This window comes from Rhineura floridana, chromosome 18 (genome assembly GCF_030035675.1).
Source record: "Rhineura floridana isolate rRhiFlo1 chromosome 18, rRhiFlo1.hap2, whole genome shotgun sequence".
Taxonomy (NCBI): Eukaryota; Metazoa; Chordata; class Lepidosauria; order Squamata; family Rhineuridae; genus Rhineura; species Rhineura floridana.
The window spans coordinates 14,112,973-14,134,777 of NC_084497.1; the positions used below are offsets into that span (position 1 = coordinate 14,112,973).

At 44.6% G+C, this 21,805-nt stretch overlaps 1 protein-coding gene across 1 annotated transcript in view; it reads right to left on the bottom strand.

Moving 5' to 3' along the window:
• The window catches only part of RNF207 (ring finger protein 207), a 56,238-nt gene that overhangs the window by 24,268 nt on the left and 10,165 nt on the right, over positions 1-21,805 (bottom strand). The window contains exons 4-12 of the mRNA XM_061601842.1: positions 19,782-19,926; positions 18,941-19,022; positions 17,616-17,691; positions 15,365-15,490; positions 12,510-12,556; positions 7,832-7,904; positions 6,219-6,287; positions 5,777-5,845; positions 4,506-4,627 (exon numbers count right to left, since the gene is read on the bottom strand). Coding sequence (XP_061457826.1) covers positions 4,506-4,627; positions 5,777-5,845; positions 6,219-6,287; positions 7,832-7,904; positions 12,510-12,556; positions 15,365-15,490; positions 17,616-17,691; positions 18,941-19,022; positions 19,782-19,926 — 809 coding nt within the window. The remainder of the gene's footprint in view (positions 1-4,505; positions 4,628-5,776; positions 5,846-6,218; positions 6,288-7,831; positions 7,905-12,509; positions 12,557-15,364; positions 15,491-17,615; positions 17,692-18,940; positions 19,023-19,781; positions 19,927-21,805) is intronic.

The window sequence follows — 21,805 nt, forward strand, 5'->3', positions numbered from 1 at the left end:
TAAGAGAGATAGAGAAGGGGAGGGTGAGGAAAAGGGAGTACAGAGATGGTCCTGGAAGTTTTAGGCTTCCCTACAGCAGGCAAAAGCATAGTGACATCACCTTTAATGAAGGGTGGTACGTGGAAGGAACCCCAGTTTATGGGGGCAGTTGTAAGATTGAGGCATACAGGACGTAGATAGAAGGTTTGAGCTACGTAGACAGTGAAAAGGTTAAAGAGCCAGTCGTGATGGGTAAGAAATGTCTTGGGAAAATTAGTGGATTGTTTTAGGGAAAAGAAAAGAGAATAATTTCTGTTCTATAATGTCAGAGTCCCTTTTCTTTCTTTGCTCCAGTACTGGGTTTAGTTTTCATTATTGCAGCTTGTTCTCTGGGTATGTGCGTGTCTAAAGTTACAACCCCTCCTTCCTTTCCCCCACTTGACAGGTAAACAGCCAAGAGAGCAACGCAGCTGCTGCCCTTTGCAGCCCAGTATAATTCTGTTATATCTTTCAGTTCATTGTGTAATTGCGGTTGTTTCCGTGCATATAAATCATGATTTAATTACAGGAATTAGTTCTTGACTGACCTGAGATTTTCTGCTGATAACTGCGCGGACAGAGGGTTTTCTTTTGCATTTGTATATGATCAAAAGTCTAATCTTTTTATCCCATTTGCCTTTCCGATTATAGGACGAAGCAGAAGCCAGGCGTTAACAATGTTTATTTTGTTTTTATATGGGTATAGAGGAGAACCTTCAGGATCTCCCTTTTGTCACTCTGGTATAGTGTTAAGAAATTAAGAAGTTTTCTACTGTCTGGTTTAAAGTATAAGTATATTTTGGTAACTTAAGAATGCAGCTGCAAATTGTTTTTCTCTCTCTCTCCTTGTATTCCTCTGTGCAAGATTTTATTTCCTCCGGAGCTCCCTTCTCTTATTAAGTTTCTTAAAGTTGTTTTCTCCAGTCTGTGTAGAAGCTGCAAAGTAATCTCCCCTTCTTCCTAAAGGCTGCTTTCCGTGGCTACTTTCATGGGCAACCTCTGTACATGACCAGAGGCTAGGGAAACTCGAAGGTTTTTAGAATGTGTAGTCCTGTTGTGTGTTTGTCTGTCTGAAACTTTTTTTAATTACATCTTTTTTCACTACTAGTGGGAATACTCAGTGCAAGGTGCAAAGCAGCTAAAATTGTTAGTTGCAATACAATATTTTGGTTTTTGTCCACTTTTGTTCAGAAGTCTCATCTGTGGTCATGAATGTGTTTTATTTTTATATTTTCCTTCCTGCGCTGAATGATTTGTAAAGGAAGCATTTTCTCCCCAAGGAACGTTTTCTTTATGTGTGTGTGTCACAGGAGGTTTATTGCAGGCATTTTTGACTGGAGCCTCACAGATCACTGACATGAAGCCGGTACCAACGCCCTGGGCCAGGACATAGCTATGCAACTGGTGTGCCATTCTCCAGCATGTGCTACCATAACAGCATAGGGGCCTGCTTCATTCTTCCCCAACTATAGAAACTGGCAAGTCTACTTTGGCCATCAACCTAAAATGGACACCACTATTTCTTCTGGCAAGATGTCCCATGTTGTGCAAGCTTGCAATCTTTATCACAGTCACTCGGGGGGAGGGGGAATGACTATTCTTTTCATTATTCCAGTTTTTCTGCCTAGCATCGGCAAACCATACACCGTTCAGTTACCGCTTCCACTGAACATGACCAGCTGGTTTCCAGAGGATGAACTCTGTACAAGCCACCCTGCAGTATGATTCAAGACCCTGACACTTGTTTTATTTCCATTGTAATATTGAATGTGTTGGCCATTGCTATTTTTTCCTTTCATAATTTATATGTTATGGCTATTTTGCTCCTAGGATGTTTTTTACTCTTCCAATCCCTCTGAGTGATTTCGTAACGGGGTTTACAGAATTTGGCTATTTCAGATGTGGGGTTCACCAGTGTAGAGTATTGGCCCATTGCATCATTATTTTCTCGCCCATTTGTTTATTTTCCCATTCTGTCATAATAATGGTTAGGAATAGTGCAATGTTTAGGAGTGCAAGTTACACGTCAGATAACACATGATTGTCATGCAGTCACTCATATCATAGATAAGCTCTCACAGATAGAGTCACATGGATGGTGGAATTCCCTGTTTGACTGGGGTGAGGACGCCAAAGGATGTTTCAACCTTATACTGTACCCCGTTGTGGTGGTTTTGGTTTTTCAGAAAATTCTGATCTTTGTCTAACTGGCCCTTGTAATGTGTATCCATCTCATATGGCACAGTTACACCGACTGGAAGTCAGCATTGGAGCCCGGGGGCAGAACTGTGAAAGGACATATACGTCTACATTTCAAAGGGGGGGGGAGTGGTACGGCTTGGCTAACCCCATGTTAGTTCAAGTGGACTCTAGGAGGCGCAAGGCCAAGAGCTATAGCTCCCACCCCCACTCTCACACACCCCCACCTGATGGCATGGCTGGTGATGCGTTCCATAGGTTTTGTGCAAAGGAAAACAAGGGCAGAGCTAAATGCTGTTGCATAAATGTTATTTTATTCCTTGGCGTATACACCCCCACCCACAGTGAATCCCATTGTTCGTTAGAAAGAGCCTTAGTTTTTTTTGGTGTCAGTTAGAAATACACATGCAGATATACAAACACGCATATGGGGTCTCCTCACACTACGACTCCCCCTTTTTCCCCATCGACCACACATGGCAAATGGGGAACTCAATATACATACTGCATGCCCAACAAAAATAGATGAAACTACCCTTGCAATTGAGCACAACGTGATCACATATCGCCCACCAAATACACTGACCCCAAGGTTCTGTGTAGAGAAAGGAACCCCCAAACCCTGATCTTGGTTTATGTGGATGATATTCTGGTCTGTGGGGAAAACCGGGGGGCCTGCCTAGAGGCTACTAGGTCTCTTCTAAAGGAATTGGCTAAAAAGGGATATAAAGTGTCTAAGGACAAGGAGCAATGGTGTCAGGAAGAAGTCACATTTCTGGGATACCAAATCAAGAAAGGCAAAAGGGCCTTGGGCCCTGAACGAAGGGAAGCAATATGTGGTATGCCAAGCCCCAGAACTCCAAAAGAACTGAGAGCTTTTTTGGGACTAGTGGGGTTTTGCAGGCAATGGATCCCTGAGTTTGGAGTAAAAGCGGCTGTTTTGTATGAGTCCCTGACAAAGGAGGGGCTAAAGGATTGGAAATGGACTAAAATAATGGAAAAAGCATTTAGGGAGTCGAAACAAGCCCTAAGCAATCCTCCTGTGCTAGCCCTACCAGATGGACAGAAGCCATACCGACTGTATGTGAGCGAAAACAAGGGAGTAGCTTCAGGAGTCCTGACGCAGAAGTGGGGAGACAAATGGCGACCCATAGGATATTATTCTAAAGTACTGGATCCTGTTGCCAAAGGGTGGCCCACCTGCTTCAGAGCGGTAGCAGCAGCAGTGTGCTTGTTGCAAAAGGCTGAGAAAATTGTCATGGGGGCACAGCTAGAAATAACAGGCCCACATGATGTAGCCAGAATATTGGGAACAAAGGCAGATAAAGTTCTCAATCCTTCAAGGCAGTCTTCCTATGAGAATTTGCTAACTGGACGTAATAATCTGACTTTGTCAGTTTGCAATACCTTGAACCCAGCTACCTTAATCCCTGAACCAGGGGAGTTGTTACACAATTGCCTGGAGGTTTTAGATCAAGATACCTCCATAAGGCCAGGACTGAGAGACATACCGATAGAAGAGGAAAATGATTAAGTTTCAACCCCTAAATTGAGGGGGGACTGTAATGAAATGAGATATAGTTTGGGAACTGTAGTATGTGGTGTTAATTTGACACAGTACAGAATGTGTTAACCCGATTTAACATAGAAAAACATAATTCCTAATGTGCCTGTAGAGGCTAGATGCTCAGTTGGTGTTTGATACTTAAAAGCTAGCTTGTTCACCCCATGTAATGGGACACCATTCATATAGATAGTGACTGAGCTGGAATGTGTTGTGCCTGGGAGAGGTAGGAACAGCACAAGGAACGCTCAAGGACAGAAGCGCTGGTTTACAATGAAGAAAGCTTGGGAAAGTTGCTGACAAAGACGGGAGGGGCTGTGTGTTAGGAGGGCTTTTGGAAAGCATATATCACTGGCACTTTGTAACAATGCTTTAGACTGGTTTTCAGGTGCTAGCCGAATACTTCGTCTCTCTTTTGCAAAAGATATATTGGTAATCAATAAAGGTGCTGTCTTATATTTTCTGGTTTCCCATCTGGTGTTATTGGAGTTTCCTCCAGATGTGAAAGAGCCCCTTTTTGGTGTAACAATCTGGGCTTCAAAATGTCTCCAATTCATATTCAGCTTTGCAGGATCCACCTTTATATGAAACATGGAAAGTGCTGTCATTGCTTCTCCCTCCGCTTTCCCCAACCTGTGCCCTCCAGACATTTTGGACTACAGCTTGTGTTTGGGGGGCACCTGGTTGGGGAAGGCTGCCACAGATTCCAAAGGGAGTGACTTACATGTTGCTGTTGCCCATTCCAGGCCCAATGCCCCCTCCATTCACCACCACAGAGCGACGTGGGGTCAGAAGCAGCAGTGGTTCCAGGCAGTGCGCAAACTCAGCTCTGTATTCAGTGTTGATCTGGAAGGGAAACCGGTTAGGATGAGTGGTCAGTCTGAGAACACCCAGCCTCACGAGCCCTTCTCCTGCACATGGGCTTAAGAAGGGCTATTTGGACAGGACCTCGCGTCAAGATGAACACAAGGCCTACCCAGAAAAGGGCTGTTCTGTGTGCAGGGGGATGGGGGGTCACAACCAGGGCCGTGGAGTCGGTACGTCAAACCTTCAACTCCAACTTCAACTCCTCTATTGTTACACTGTCCGACTCCGACTCTGACTCCTTCATAAATGGCAAATGTATATTAATTTATTAATATTAATGAATTAACATTAATATTAATATATTAATTAATTTTGACGTCGGAGTCGGAGTCAGTACATTTCTGCCGACTCCAACTCCAACTCCACCCAAAATTGCTTCCAACTCCGACTCCACGACTCCAACTCCACAGCCCTGGTTGCAACATGGAGCACAGCTTACCTGGGCGCTGACGTCATGACACTATGCATTTTCCTGTCCCTGACAGAGGCAGCCCCTGAACAGGGACATGCACACAGTAGGTGTTTTTGAGGACGTGGATAAGTTTTGCTACACTTTACAAAGGATAGGAATGTAAGCAGCTGCTTTTTACTGATGCAGACTATCTAGCTTAGTATTGTCTACCTGGACTAGCAGCACCTCCCCAGGGCTTCAGAGAGGGAATCTTTCCCAGCCCGAGGGGGTTGAACCTGTGGCCTTTTCCATGCAAAGCAGGTGCTCTCCCCCTGAGCTATGTGGGCCTCACCCACAGAGGAGGGCAAAACTCAATGTGGGGCTTCAGTAGCAGCCCCACATCGATCATCATCATGGGGTTGCTCTCTCCTTTTGTCTTCCATGGCTCCAAATGTGCAAAACTCTGGGCGGTCCTCAGGTACAGAATCTGGAGTTAAAGAAAATACCCACTCTGGCTTTAAAAGTGTGCTGCTAGACCTTATGGCACAGGCTGTGACCAGCTCACCACCTAGGAATAGCTGGTCAGTTTTGATTTTGTTTTATGAAAATTTGAATAAAAATTATTGTAAAAAAAAAAAAGGAATAGCTGGTCAGTGAGATAGGGAAGGTGCACATTTGCTCACAAGCTCCCTGGGTGCTTGGAGCTGCTAGGTTTGCTCAGGGAGGGGAAGTTGTACCTTGCTTGTTTGGGAGGGCCTCAGCCGATGGGGTAGTTTGACGATTTTCTGCAGCCTCTCCATCAATTGCTGGAATCAGAGATGTAGATTATTTGGTCAGCTTGATGAAATGTTGCCTTGCACTGTGGAAGCAGCCCTGACCCTGCACCAAGTCCAGAGCAAGGCGGCTTCTCCCAGAACACCTAAGTGACATCTCTTTTCTTTCATATCCCTGGAGCCTTTGGCACAACCCTGAGCCCGCAGACCCTGCCGTTACTTACCCTCAGCTCTGTGCAACTGAATTAAATGCCCTCGGCTTCCCCCATTTCCCTTGGCTATCCTCCCCGCGTCAAAGTTTAGACTGTGAACTCCTTGGGGATGGAAGTTGCCTCTCGTCTGAGTAAGCTGTTCCTGCCCCCAGAGGCAGTGGCGAGGGGCGTTTTGATTTGGGGAAGTGACTTACGTAGCCTAAATCGAGAAACTCGGCTTTGTTTGCAGAACTGAGGAAAGCAGAGCAGGTCACCAGGTGGACCTAAAGAGGAGGGCAAAAGACAGGTCACATCTCTTCAAATTTCTGTGCCACTCTGTGAGGACTTTGAGTGGAGGATCAGACCCAGCCAGGGCACTGACAAAGCCTCTGAGCATGGGCCAAGGGCATTTTCCTCCCCACTGAGTGGGCCATACATGCCACCTCCCGTCTGGGATTAGGGGAGAGAGCCCCACACCAGATTGTTTGTACTCCACAAAGACTGACACCCCAGTACCTGCCTGCTTAGAAATTTCTGTGGCAGTCCCACAACGTGCCATTCCACCTTTTATCTCATGGGACTCCCAGATGGCCCCAAACTCTGGCTAGTCTTGGCTACAGAATCTTAGGTTGTGGGGGTGATGTTACCTGACCTGACCCTGAAGGGTAGGGCGCACTATAAATCAAAATAATTTAATGCAAATACAGTAAGCAGAATTCCTCCACCCCAAGAGTGACTCTGGGTGCCTTTTTGTGTGATAGGCAGAAATTCAGTCTTAATTTAAATGGTTTTCCCCCCTCACCCCACCCCTATGCAAAGCTCAGGGCAGATTCCATGGTTTTATCCTCACAAGAACTGGCAATGTAAGCTAGGCTAAGAGATGGCCCAAGGCCACCCAGGAAGCCATGGGTGGGGAACCTTTTTCAGTTCAAAGGGGTATACTCTCGTGGGAAACCTTCTGAAGGGCACATGAATGTGGTGGGCAAGATCTGAGCCAAAAGTGGGCAGAGCGACTGGTGTGAGGCTTTAAAAAAATTTTTTTCCCCCAGCCTCTTAACATCCAGTGGTTTCTACAAACACTCCCTCACATGTCACTCCGCCCAGGCCAATGAGAGGCGATCCAAGTTCAAGGTTGCATTCCAGCTGGGCAAAAGCACTGCAGGAAGGTCAGGAGCAGGGCCAATGAGAGCTGTGATTTGGTCTGGGAAGAGTCCTGAGGGCCAGTGAGAGAGAACTGGGGGGCCACATTCAGCCCATGAGCCAGATATTCCCCACCCTTGCAGTGATGGGGGGGATTTGAATCCATCTCCACCACAGTGGATCTCAATAGGTGGTGTCTTTCCTGACAAGGGGGTGCACTGATAAGGAAAACATGGCAATGTTGAATTTTGCATGTCACACGTTTTTGACAGAAGGGTCCCAGCAGGGTCCCTATGTCTCCAGCATCCTATGAGCCAATCAGCATGAAAGGGGAATGTGTTAGTCACTGAGAAGAGTCTTCTAACACACTTCCTTGTCCTCTTCTGCTGATTGGAGCCAATCAGAGTGAAAGGAGGTGAGTCAGCCACTGAGAAGACTCTTCTCAGTAGCTAACACACAGCCTACCTTTTCATGCTGATTGACTCCTAAGCATGTCTGTTGTTGTGGGAGAAGGCACTAACAAGGATCTCATTCTCAACTCCACAGCAAAAAAACGGGGAGGTGTGGCTGTGAGTGACATGAAAGGACCCTGCACTTCTGCATTTGCCACTGCGCTACTGATGTCACACAACTGTTAAGGTGCACAGAGCCTTTCTAAGGGGACAACATGGCAATCCTCCCAACTCACCTGGAGGGTAGGCAGCAAAGATGCCAGGTGGGCAAGCTGTTCCTTGAAGGCTTTCTCCTTTTCTTCATACTGACTGGAAAAGACCAGAAGACCCACTTTGAAGGCTGATGAGTCACACAGAACAAGAAAACTGTACAGGATGCCCCTGGCACATGCCAGTCAGTGATACGTAAGATTTGGCCAGCTTTGCATTTCTGGCATCCAATTAAAAAGTGGGATTTGCTGCCAAAAGATGTGGCAGCAGCCACTAACTTAAGTGGCTTTAAAAGGAAATTAGACAAATCTACAGAGGAGGAAGAGTGGTCTATCTATGGCCCCAGCCATAAAAGCTAAATAGATCCTCCATGTCAGTGGCAGTGTTCCTCTGAATATCGATTGCAGGGGGACAACGAACAGAGCCTTCCTCGAGGCCCCTGGTTGGGCACTGTCAGAAACAGAATTGCTGGACTCTTGGGTGCCCAGACACCCATTTTGGGACCCTTGGAAGCAATGAGCGTAATGTGCATTGTCCTTGTCTGTCAATTTAGGCAAACAAAAGCTTTCCTTTTATGCAGGCATCAGGAGGGATGACCACCTAAGAAACTGTTAGGTTGAAGCTGCTCTACAGTTTATGTAGCTGGAAGCATCTCTGACATTTTGAAACGGCTTGACTTGTAGAAACTCAGGATACTGTGGGCTGGCAGGACTTACTGGCCTGCAGAGGTGTTGTGTCTCTGCATGAGTCATAGTTCAGAGAAAAGGTGAGGAAGAGGGGTATAAAATTATGCATGGCATGGGGAAAGCAGATGGAGAAAAGTCTCTTATAACACCAGGACATCCAATGAACTGGTATGTTGGAAGATTCAGGACAGACAAAAGAAAGGATTTCTTCACACAGCTCATAATTAAACTATGGGATTTGCTCCCACAAGATTAAGTGATGGCTAGCAACTTGGATGGCTTTAAAAGAGAATTAGACAATGTCATAGAGGATAAGGCTATCAGTGGCTACGATGGCTATGTTCAGCCTCCATGGCCGAGGCAATATGCTTCTGAGTAGTTGATGGAAACCGCAGGAAGGGTGTGTGCTGAGGTCCTGCTTGCAAGTCTTCCCAGTTGGGCATCTGGCTGACCACTGTGAGAACAGGATGCTGGACTAGGTGGGCCACTGGCCTGATCCAGAAGGCTCTTCTTACGTTCTGATCGCTCTAGTCTTGCTACCTTCCAATCAGCCTCCGGAGGGGAGAGGGAATTCTGCCCTATCTGTGCATTGAGTTTGTTTGGGACATTTATAATTCAGTCATACAGCAAAAATCTCTCAGAGAAAGATGCCCATTGCATCTCTGCCTGAGTTCCTGCTGCTCTAGGCTTGCCTCCATATTGTTATAGAAAATGGATGTCTCTGTGGGCAGTTCTCATTCTGTCACATTCTTCTTGGTTGTATTGTGATGAAGATGAATTTAATGTGAAAGAGCGGCTGATGGCAGGTGTTGCAGAAATACATGGCATCCAAGTCCTGAGGGAGGTGGCGGTTAGACAGCAAAGTTGGCAAAGGGCCCCACTCCGGCAGGCCTCATCTATCAAAAGCTTCAGAAACGGCTTGCAGTGCTTCCTACATTTGCAGCAGCACAGCCCTATACGCTTTTCCTTAGCTGCATTCACTTGGACTTATTACCCAGCAAGTGTGTTCAGGACTGCAGCTTGACTGCAGCATTATTCAGTGGCAACACTTGAGGGCACTCGATCTTCCCAGCTGCACTAACGTTTCATTGAAGAAGCAGTGATATCCTGCACTGCCAACTGAGGAAAGAGATGGACCGGTGTTCCTGTTCGTTTTCTGGAAAGGGGAGAGGAGTGGCAGCCTAGAACAAGATGGGCAGACTGCAGGCTGGCGGGAGCTCAGACTCTTCCTGACAACCTGTTTAATGAGCATTCGTCCCGATTTGTTTGCACAACTCACACAGGTCATTCAGCATTCATTCCAATTTAAGCAGAGTCTAAACAACATCATGTCTGTGGATAAACGAATCTGTCAATTTTCTCAACATTATGTATTTTTGTATGTTATTTCCACCAATATATATTTACACTAGTATTTTTGTACATATTACTAAGGTGGAGAATTGTATTGCAAAATTCAGAGAATTTTCATTGCAAATTCTGAAGGATGGCTTTGTTGTTCGTGTATTTCTTTGGAAAGTGCAAATTATATGTTTGCCTTTAAATGTAAACTGAATCAAATTTATCCTCTATTCAAAATCAAGTCCAGGAATTTTTATCCCGCACTTTCCAATGCATTTCCCAATCACTTCCCTTACCTCAAAAGATCCAATTTTGATGTTGTTATTGGAAGCAAGCTTGTCGTGCAAGAGTGCCAAATCCCCTTTAAATGAACAACCTGAATTTGCTGGTATATGACTGAATCCCACCTCAAAATCACTACGGTCTGGAAGTGATCCTATTTAGATTGTTACTGGAATCCTGGAATCCACCAGCCAAAGCCAAAGCCAAAGACATACGGTTAGAATTAATGAATTCTGAGCCAAGGAATTTCTTTTGAGTCAAAGTTCTGAATTCTTCCACACAAAAAGCCATACTTTTCTTCATTTTAGTAGCATAATATAGGGCAGAGTGTTTGGAGGGGAGTCATTTTGTTGCTCTTGTTATATAAATAAATCATCTTGAGTACCATGTCCAGTTCTGGATGCAGCACTTTAAGAAGGATGCAGACAAACTGGAACGGGTTCAGAGGAGGGCAGGAAGGATGATCAGGGGACTGGAAACAAAGCCCTATGAGGACAGACTGAAAGAAATGGGCATATTTAGCTTTGAGAAGACTGGGGGGAGACACGATAGCCCTCTTCAAGTGCTTGAAAGGTTGCCGCACAAAGGAGGGCCAGGATCTCTTTTTGATCATCCCAGAGTGCAGGACACAGAATAATGGGCTCAAGTTGCAGGAAGCCAGATTTCGACTGAATGTCAGGAAAAACTTCCTAAGTGTTAGAGTGGTATGACAATGGAACCAATTACCTCAGGAGGTGGTGGGTTCTCCAAAACTGGAGGCCTTCAAGAGGCAGCTGGAGAGCCACCTGTCAGGTCAAGTTGGATTCCTCAGGCGGTTGGACTTGATGGCCTTATAGGCCCCTTCCAACTCTGATGATTCTACGAGCTGAAGAGCTCTCAGCCTGTGGCTCTCCGGCAGGGGATCAGAGCCCTACTAGGCAGGCAGTGAGGACCCTGGACAGAACCTGGAAGAGATGGCTAGAGACACCTGGGGCATGCTGGGAACACTCCCTTTTGGGTGACACGGAGGGTTCGGGCACCACCTCTGGTTGCTGTTTTTGTCTTTATGGGTATGGGATACAGATGGAAGACCTGTCAGCTTTGGTTCGCTCTCTTCCTCATTTTCCTAATCTTAAATTCAGTTCTCCACATTTCTGCAGCAATCTGAGAAATTATTATTTTTTAATCCTCATGAAAATTCTCCAGCAAATTTCTCCTAACAAACACATTTTTGTAGACAGTTTTGACTATGTACACATTTTTGCAAGCCATTCCTCATCATATAATGCATTTTTGTATGTTATCTTCGTTCATATTTATTTTTACCCATACTTCCCTTTATATATGCATTTTTTGTAAACATTGCTTGGTTGGCAAACTGCATTGCAAAATTCAAATAAGTGCGAATGTCACAGGATGGCTGGGTTTCGGAAAGTGCAAATTTGAAAGATTCAGCTTGAAATGCAAACAATCAAAATCCTCCCCCATCCTTAGTATGGGAGGGGAGGAACGATTGTGGGTGCTCCCTGGAGCTTCAGGGGTAGGAAATAAATTTGATTCAGTTCGCATTTAAAGGAAAATCAACCTAAGTTAACGCTTTCTAAAATAGTATGCAAACCAAAACACAGCCAGTCTTTGAATATTGCAATGCAGTTATCCAGCCAAGTAATGGTTACAAAAATGCATATGTTAAGGCCACGTGGGGCTGGTTGTCTCTGCTGTATTTTAGATCTGCTAGCAGTTTATTATTTATTTATTTATTTATTTATTTATTTATTTATACCCCGCCTTTCAGCCAAAGGCCCTCAAGGCAGCTTACAAAGAAAAATAAACACAAGTATAAAAATGCATCAATGAAAGCAATACAATTTACAAAAATTAAACTAAATAACAAATAACATTATTAAGGGGAAAAAACGTCCAGGAAAGAACTCAGAATTGAAGACCTTGTCTTAAAGTTATTATGTAATTAAGTTATTATGGTCCCCAAATGTTAGTTGTTTCAGTTTATTGGTATGTAAGAGGATATCTTATCTAGTTATTATCTGTGCTGCTCTAAATGTGATATTTTCAGGATGTTGCTTTGAGATTTCCTTTAAAATATGAAGCAATATATTACTTAAATAAATAAATAACTATTACAATCACGTTCCTCTGCTGGGAAAAACACGAGGAGTGTGATTTTCTTGTAACAAAAGTACTGGTTTGACAAAGCCGTTCTGGACCCTTTGCAACACATGAGCAATAGTTGTGTTGCTGCTGTTACTGGTAATAATAATAATAATAAAATTTTATTTTTAGGCCGCCTATCTGGCTTTGTTTGGAAAAGTCCTGATACACTTCTGGATCTTCCCTGCTTATGGGAAATATCAGACTAGGCATCTACTAAGGAAATTGAACCTTGGTCAATTTTTACCTCTGAACGACTTTCAAAAGCATCTTCTTCCTCTCAGCCAATTTCTCCTGCAAAATCAAGGAGGGAGAGAGAGAGAGTCAAATACCTTGGTAAGGGAATTCCTCACAGCCAAGGCAGGCTAAGATCATCAGCCAGGAGGAGTAGAGCACGGTCCCAATTCTCTGCCACCGTATTCTGCTTCTATTAGCCAGAACAAATGGGGAAGAGATATGCTCGCCCCCCTCCTAACACCTGCACACACACTTTATGCTTTCCCTTTTGAAATTTCACCCAACGTAGCCACACATTTTCAAGCCTTACTTACCCTGAGGGTCATGTAGAATAAGAACGTTCTTTTTATTGCAGTCAGCCATTAAATAATATACAACTGTATAAATACATAGTCACAAAAGGGGGGCCTTTTGGCCATAAGGCGGGGTATAAATTTAATAAATAAATAAATAAATAAAAGAGCAAAGGTGAAGTTTAAGAGCTAACAGTCATTGAATGTCTAAGAAATATTACCACATTCAGAAATATTGCTACCTGAATTTATTGGACAACCCCTCCGAGGAAAATACTCTGAAGAGTATCTAAGGATCAACTGGGAAACTGCCCCATAAGAGGGTAAATTATACGTTCTCTGACCCCTTGACAGTAAAATAAAAGTGTGGGAATCTGTATTGAGTTCCAGTTGATTACATGGACAGCACCTATCCTTGATAGTAACTTTAACAAAGCTGTCCTCTAACATCTTTGAAGGTAAAATGCGAAAATGTGCCAACAGAACAGCTCTTCCATACTTAGATTTATTTATTATTTATTTATTTATTGGATTTCTTAGTCGCCCATCTGGCTGGCTAACCAGTCACTCTGGGCGTCGTACAAAATAAGCAAAATAGCACAAACTGACACATCAATACATTAAAATCTAAAAGCAATGATGTTAAAATCTAGCCCACCCCAAAGGCCTGCCTGAAGAGCCAGGTCTTCATGGCCCGGCGGAGACTCATTGTAGAGGGGGCCTGGCGGAGATCATTTGGGAGGGAGTTCCATAGGGTGGGGGCCACAATTGAAAAAGCCCTTTCTCTAGTCCTCACCAGGCTAGCTGTTTTGACTGGTGGGATAGAGAGAAGGTCTTTTGAGGCCAATCTTGTTCGATATTGTTAAAAAGTATGGCATACATTGGTTACAGGCAGACCAAGGGCTCATCTACACAGCAGTTGACTGTGTCTGGTGCTACTTGTATCACCTTTTAATTCGCATAATTCACATGACGTTACTGAGAAACAGAAGCTATCACATAGTTTCTCCCCTGTAAATCTGTACTAACCCAATCCTCTGATAATCCAAAACGGGAAGGAAAAAAGTCTTCACTCCCTATCTCTAGGGCTTGCAGATGATTTGCTCTGATGCTTTTAGGTGGGTGTGTCAATTGTTCTCCTCTCCACATCCACTCCCTGCTCCTCCCTTATTTAATTTCATTTCCTGAGGACTGAAGAGTGACTTCTGCTGCTTTCTCCCATTCTGCTGGCATTTTTTAACTTGCTGCAAATGGTGCCTTTATTTTCTTTCCCCCCTCTAACTTGTGCACAAAAGCATAACACTGCTCAAACAAAGATTTGTATTTCAGCTATATTGTACCAGTGAAAATACAAGCAATCGCATTTCTGGGTAGTTTTTTTTTGTAAAGGAAACTTACTGGTAGAACAAACCGAGCATGCTCAGTTGCCAGGTAACGAGAGGGAGTGGAAATGTTAAATTAGAGGGCGTGGTCTTTAGGAAACTGCTTAATTGATGCTTCCCTTCAAATGTGACAAGAAAACACTGTGTTTACAGCTGGTGTTGAGCCCTTACTCTGGACAGTGCAAACAGAAAACGGAGATAAAACAGCATCTTTAGCACGAAGTTATGCTCCAGTGTGGATAAGCCCCAATTCAGGCCCAATGAACATGTCCCATTGGCTAAATCATGGAGCTCTTGACCCTCCATATCTTTTAATCTCTGTTTATCCATGGATTTAGCTTGCACTGGGTCCAAGGTCAACAGGTAGGAGGGGACAAGCTAGCAGTTCTTATGTTACCAATTAGCTCTTTTTTCCAGGTAGACATCAAAGAATCAGGTAGCACATGATAAACCAGAGCATTGCGGAAGTGGGAGAGCATATTCTAAGCCAATAATATATACAGTGCGTCCATGCTATGCTGCGTAATGCATTAAGGTGTGCTTCCAAATTAAGGGCAGCATTAGCAACACATTTGGTACCAAATATAGTTCTAACTACCCCGAGGACCATGTAATACCAAATAAATTTGGTCTCATTGAGATTTTATTTTTATTTATTTAATAACATTAATAAAATTATCACTAAAACAGTTAAAATAAAAACGTATTTAAAACACCTAGTAAAAAAATTAGAACCGATCAACATCTATATGTTTAGATAGGCATGCCTAAACAAAAGAGTTTTAAGCAGGCACTGAAAGGAATACAGCGAAAGTGCCTGCCTGATGTCCAAGGGCAGGGAGTTCCAAAGAGGTCCTGCCAAGCTGAAAGAATGATCTCTTACAAGGGCAGAACAAGTATTATGTGGCACTTGTGTAACAGGGTGAAGTGTCTCTGTTTGAGCTCGTGCAGAGTGCTTCCCCCTCACTACCAAACCACCACCAGAGCTTGGAAAAGTTACTTTTTTAAACTAAAACTCCCATCAGCCTATGGGAGTTGTAGTTCAAAAAAGTAACTTTTCCAAGCTCTGACCACCACAGCCCTTCCCCATGCAACCAGGCTTCTAGGGGGCTCAGGTTGCTGACCTCAGAGGGCACAGCTTGCAGGCAGACTCAGGTTCCAGTCTACAACCAGCCTCTGCCCCAATTCACCTGCATGTTGCTGAAGAGTGAGTTGATGGACGTCTCCTCCTCATCTGCACTCTTGCGGACCTCCTCGATCATGGCTTTGAGGAGCACAATTGCCTCCCTGGTGGATGTCTGGAGCTCCTTCACAGCCTGGGCAGAGGGAGTTGAATGGATAGAAAGGTATACCATTAAGAGCTGCAAGCCCAACAAACAGGGAAGCAGAGATCCAATGCAAACAGCCAGAAGATGAAACGTCACAAAATTCTGCTTCGGTCCACAGGTCTGTTCCCCTACCAGTTTCTGCGGTTATGGGCCCTCCAGACCACCTACTTATTGAACACCAGTAGGAGTGCCCAGTGTTGCTCAGGAATTCTTAGAACAGCAGCCCTCACTGATAATCAGTGCAGTTTTGAAAGATCCAGTCCATCATCTTGATTCAAAGAGTATTCAAAAATAGACAAAAAACTGCCCCGTGATGTCAGGAATCATAATGCCAAATTTGGTTAAGATATCTTAAGCGCTGTTCAAATATATGTGTACTGACAAATCATTTTTCAGAATGTATTGTAGATTCATCCTGATTTGCTTGCCCAAAACTTACATGGAGGTTAAGCTATATCCGGTCTTCAGCATTCATTCCGCTTTTATGGGACAGTTATACGGCAATAAGTGATGATCCTGCATTCATCTTGACTTGCTAGTGGAGTGTTTACACATCTTCCTGTTAGTCGTTCATTCATCCCACACTTTTCAATGCATTTCCCCGCGTCACTTTCCAAGCCATAAAAAGTCTGTTCCCCCCCCCATGGATCTGTTGCAGTAGGGAAACAGCCATTTAATCCACTTTAACTGTACAGCCATAAATGTTCGGTATGCACTGGAATCCCTCCTACAAAACAGTGACGGTCTGGAGGTACCCTAGACCTTTTCTGAGGCTTCTTGAAAACTGTGGACGGCCAACTATTTTTGGCCCAAGGACCACCTTTGCCTTGACCAACCCTGTGCAGGCCACCCACCCTCTTGTGCTCACATATACAGGACACACATATGCAGGCACGTGGGGGGTTACCACCCCCTTCCCACTCATCAAATGATCAATGTAATGATGACTAGCAAGGGTGTGATTTGCACCCCCACCAAGGTAGTGGGTTTATTTTAACCACTTACCTCATCCTAGTGCGTTGTCTACTTTATTTATTTTGTTGCTGTTACCAAGATCAATGAGGGCTTGGGGTGGGGTAGAAAAAATTACTGTGAGCGGGACAGATTAGTCACCCCTTTCCTAAAGCACACTCCTGGGGTGGTGGACCTGAAGAAGGCAGAGGATTCTGTAGGTAGGCTCCCTGGACCAAGAGTTGGTGTCTCTTGGTGCTATTTAAGGAGGGCACAGGGACAGTTACCTCCCCAATCCTTGTAACTTTCAGACCACATGGATGACAGAAGATCACAGACCACAGGGGAGTTTCAGACCACAGGAGCATTTGTGTTTCTGGTTGTTATGTTATGAGTGGTAAAAAAGGAACCAGAATGAACACTTTTAAAATACACATTTGCAATTTAAATCTTTAATATATCCAGGAGCAGACTTTTAAACCTTATTGTCAATCTCTCTCTCACTTCAGTCCTCCCCACTACTGACGTTTTAGTATCTTCCGCATGAAACAGCACCCATGGTGGGACCTATATCCCAGTCTTCACCAAGCTAGTGACCACCGGATGTTTTGGACTCCAGCTCTCATCAGCTCCAGCCAAAACGGCTAACAGGAGTTGCAGTCCAAAACATCTGGAGTGCACCAGATTGGCAAAGGCTGGTTCTACCCCCTTAAAAATAAATAAATAAACTGTTCCTAGATGTGCATTCCCTTTGCTGAAGCTCATTCACAAAACCTGGTCCCAGAGACCATTCACAAAACAGATCCCTAAATGTCCTGCCCCCCCAAAACACAAAACCTCATCCATTCCCAAAGCTACAGCCCAGCCTCCCCCAAAGTAGTAATTGGCAGATCTTTTGGACTACAACACCCATCAGCCTCTACCGACATAGCCATATGGTGCTGCGGCTGATGGGATTTGTAGTCCAAAAAATCGAGAGTGCACCAGGCTGGAAAAGGCTGCCATAACCAATTTGCTTAAAAACTAGGGGAGCCTGTTGTGCCCCAGAATGATCTGGGTATAACTGTGAACAGATGATTCTGCACAGGTTGTCTCAAGATAAAGTCTCTTGGAGTCAATGCTCTCAGAGCCCCCAATGAAATCTCTCAGATTTTATACCCACCATCACCGCCTGGTCTAGCTTCTCACAGCCTTGCATGTACGCTGTCTCAATATCAATGCAGTGGGCTCGGCTCTCGCTAGAAGAGGGAACACCAGAGGACAAAGTATTAAGACCATTCTGCTGCTAGACAGTCATCAGTCTTTATCTTCCACAACTGGACCACTTTTGTTTTTTTTAAAAATAGACATCCTGTGACAATGAGTTTCACTGGTTCATTAGCAAGCAATATGCAATTAGTAATGCTTTGTGTGGGTGTCAAACCTGTCAGGGTTCAGTGGGTATCTTACATTTTCATCTTTGAAAATAATAATAATAATAATAATAATAATAAACAATGTCATCTCCTCTCTTGGTTATCTCTTTTTGTTTTTCCTAAATAAAATTTTTACATTGGCCTTTTTTTTTAAAAAAGGGGAGATTAGACTGTTTATTGAACATTCATCCTGATTTGTTTGCAGGGAGGTTAGATTATGTTGAGTCAACGCAAGTGTTATCCCACACTTTCCAGTGCATCTTCACCTCTCTTTCCCTATCATAAAAAGTCTGATCTTTTGGGCAAGCAGGCTTATTGTGCAAGACCTCCCAATCAACTCTAACTGCACAACCTGAATTTGCCAGTATACAACTGAATGCCATCCAAAAACAGCAACCGTCTGGAAGCACCCTAAAAAAGGTGCTACTTGAGTTTCCCATTCTCTGAAACTACTGCACCATCTGCCTTCCTATTATGCCTTGAATGTCCTCCTAGATCCTGGATGGTGCTTTCCTTTTTACGCCTTCAAAGCCCTCCTCAAAGCACACACCATGAAGCCTTCCCAAGCCTTCACACCCAGCTGCCTTGAAATCTAAATCCGTGCCTTGCCCTTTCTTCTGTTCTGTCCCCACTGTCAGTCTTTAGACCAGCCTTTCCCAACCGGTGTGCCTCCAGATGTTGTTGGACCACAATCCCCATCTTTCCTGACCATTGGCAATGCTGGCTGAGGCATGATGGGAGTTGTGGTCCAACAACATCTGGGGGCATACTCAGAGCTTGGAAAAGTTACTTTTTTGAACTACAACTCCCATCAGCCCAATCCAGTGGCCATGCTGGCTGGGGCTGATAGGAGTTGTAGTTTAAAAAAGTAACTTTTCCAGGCTCTGGGCATACTGGTTGGGAAAGGCTGCTTTAGACCAACCTTTGGCTGTGCTTGATGGGAGGGCACCTTTATACTGTAAGGTCCTTGGAACAGGAATGTCTCTTTCTGTTTTTAGGAATTTTTTTACGTTGCAAAAATGTCATGCCCATTGATACCACTGGACATCAATATGAAATAGCAACAACTCACACTGGCATGTCCCGGAAGCAGTTAATGCAGAGCATGGACTTCTTCTCTGTTGAGAACATGATGTAGAGTTCCTCATGAAGTGCTGGAAGAGACACAAGTAATCAGCCCCTTAGGTAGGAATCAGCTGGTTGCAAACTAACATGGGGCATCGCTGTGGTTTTAAGTTTGCAAAGCAGCTGAGCACAGACAGACTCAGAGGTAAGATAACTAATCTATATTTGTTTATCCTCAGTTTTTTAATCGGTTTTGTTTAAAAACATGAGATGTACTTTACTGGATCACAGCAAGGACACTTCCGAGGTGCTTCTTATTGTGGGGTGGGTGCTTCTCACGCAAGCAAATTTTTCGCAGCACCCACACGTCATTGAGATCAACATGCCAGTCAATATCCCCACCCCCACCCCGGCAATTTAATTTGGATTTTCTCTTTCTGGGAACAGTCTGATAGAGGTCGCAAAATTGAGTTGTTCATGGCACATAATCTGCCAGGGTGCAGAATAAGGATGGGGAATTTGTGGCCCTCCCAGATGTTGCTGGACTACAACTCCCATCTGCCCCAGCCAGCATGGCCAATGCTCAGGGGTTATGGGAGTTGTAGTTTCCACAACATCTGGAGGGCCACAGAAGTCCCCCACCCCTGATGTAAAATAACAGAGCTCTGCCTATCAGGAGCCCAGCCTTCAGAAGTTCTATGGAAACAATTGCGATTTTCATTCCATGAAAAGGGGAGGCATCCCCTGTGTTGAGAGAAAAGGGCATGAGAGCTGGGGAAGGCGCAGCTGCCCATGACAAGTTCTGCTCATGGGAGAGGAATGTGCAGGGGGAAGAGGCAGACACTTACAGCATTTCTTGTGGATGTCTTTGGTGCGCTTGGTCAGCGAAACAATTTCATGGCGGGAGAACATCCTGGCTTTATGGGTCTCCTCGCGGCATTTGGCACAGAGGGGCTGGTGGCAGGTATTGCAGAAATACATGGCATCCAAGTCCTGAGGGAGGTGGGGGGTTAGAAGGCAAAGCTAGGAAAGCCCACCACCACCACTCCCCCCCACCGGCAGGACATTTTCTCAGTGGCAACAGCAGGTGGCCCTGAATGGGAACTGCCATGTATGCAACACAGTGACAACTTTTGAAACAGCAAATTATGTTGCAGTTTAAGATAGTAGCATCTTCAGGGTGGGAGGATAAAGACCAGACTCTGTAGTGCAAGAACACAGGCTGATCCAGCAGGGCACTACTTAAGACCCATCTGGTCCAGCATACCTGTTCTCACAGCGGCCAACCAGAGATGTCTATGGGAAGCTCTCAAGGAAGGTCATATATACCCAGCTGATCACTGCGCTCTGCAGGTGAGGGCCTCTTGCAGATATCATCTTACGAGGAGGTCCGTTCCACACAACATAGGAAGCGCACCTTTAGCATTGTGGCACCTCCCCTTTGGAATTCCCTCCCCTTAAATATTGGACAGGTGCCATCTCTGTTATCTTTTCAGCACCTACTGAAGACCTTCCTCTTTCAACAAGTCTTTTAAGTAGATACCTTTTCTCAGTTTGCATCTATGTTGGAATTGCTTTTAAAGAAGTTTTTAAAGCTTTATTTAAAAAGATGTTTTTAAAGATGGTTTGTTTTAATATATTTTAAAGTCTGTTTTTAAGAGTGTGGTGTAGTGGTTAGAGCAGCCTTTCCCAACCAGTGTGCCTTCAGATGTTGTTGGACCACAACTCCCATCAGCCTCAGCCAGCATTGCCAATGGCTGAGGCTGATGGGAGTTGTGGTCCAACAACATCTGGAGGCACACCGGTTGGGAAAGGCTGGGTTAGAGTGTTGAACTATGACCTGGGAGACCAGGGTTCGAATCCCCACACAGCCATGAAGCTCCCTGGGTGACCTTGGGCCACTCACTGCCTCTCAGCCTCAGAGGGAGGCAATGGTAAACCCCCTCTGAATACCGCTTACCACGAAAACCCTATTCATAGGGTCGCCATGAGTCGAAATTGACTTGAAGGCAGTCCATTTCATTTCAGTGTTTTTAGTTTTTTTTTGCCACCCTGGGCTTTTTCTAGAAGGAAGGGCGGGATATAAATTTAACAAACAAACAAATAAATCTGAATGCAACAGCACTCTCCCCATTTGAAATTTTCAGCAACTGGCATTAATTATGAACAGTGGATGCATAACACAGCCATTGTGGCTAGTAGCCACTGATAGCTTTATTTTCAATGAACTTGGCTAGTTCCCTTTTAAAGCCACCCAATATGGTGGCCATCAGTACGTCTTGTAGTGATGGTGATTTCCAGTTTACTTCTGCTGGAAGAAGAAATCCTCCCTTTTGTCTGTCCTGAATCTCCCCACTTTCAGATTCACTGGATGACCCCATGTGGGTTCTAGCATTGTAAGACAGGGAAAAGCATCCACCCTATACACAATGCATATTTTTACACACGTGTCATGTCCCCTCTTAATTGCCTTTTCTACTAAGCTGATATATTGTAGCTTATGCAGGGTATAGCTTATCCAGGATGGAACACCTCTCCCGACATGAACCCACCCATACACTACGCTCAACATCTAAGGCCTTCCTCCGGGTGCCTACTCCGAGGGAAGCTGGGAGGCTGACAACAAGGGAGAGGGCCTTCTCAGTGGTGGTCCCCAAATTATGGAATGATCTTCTTGATGAGGTGTGCTTGGCGCCAACACTGTTATCTTTTTGGCGCCAGGTCAAGACTTTCCTCTTCTCCCAGGCATTTTAGCATGTTCTTAAATTTCTTTTTAAAAATGTGTTTTTAAATTTTTATGTTTGTTTTTAATGTTTTTAATTGTTGTAAACCTCCCAGAGAGCTTCGGCTATGAGGCGGTATACAAATGCAA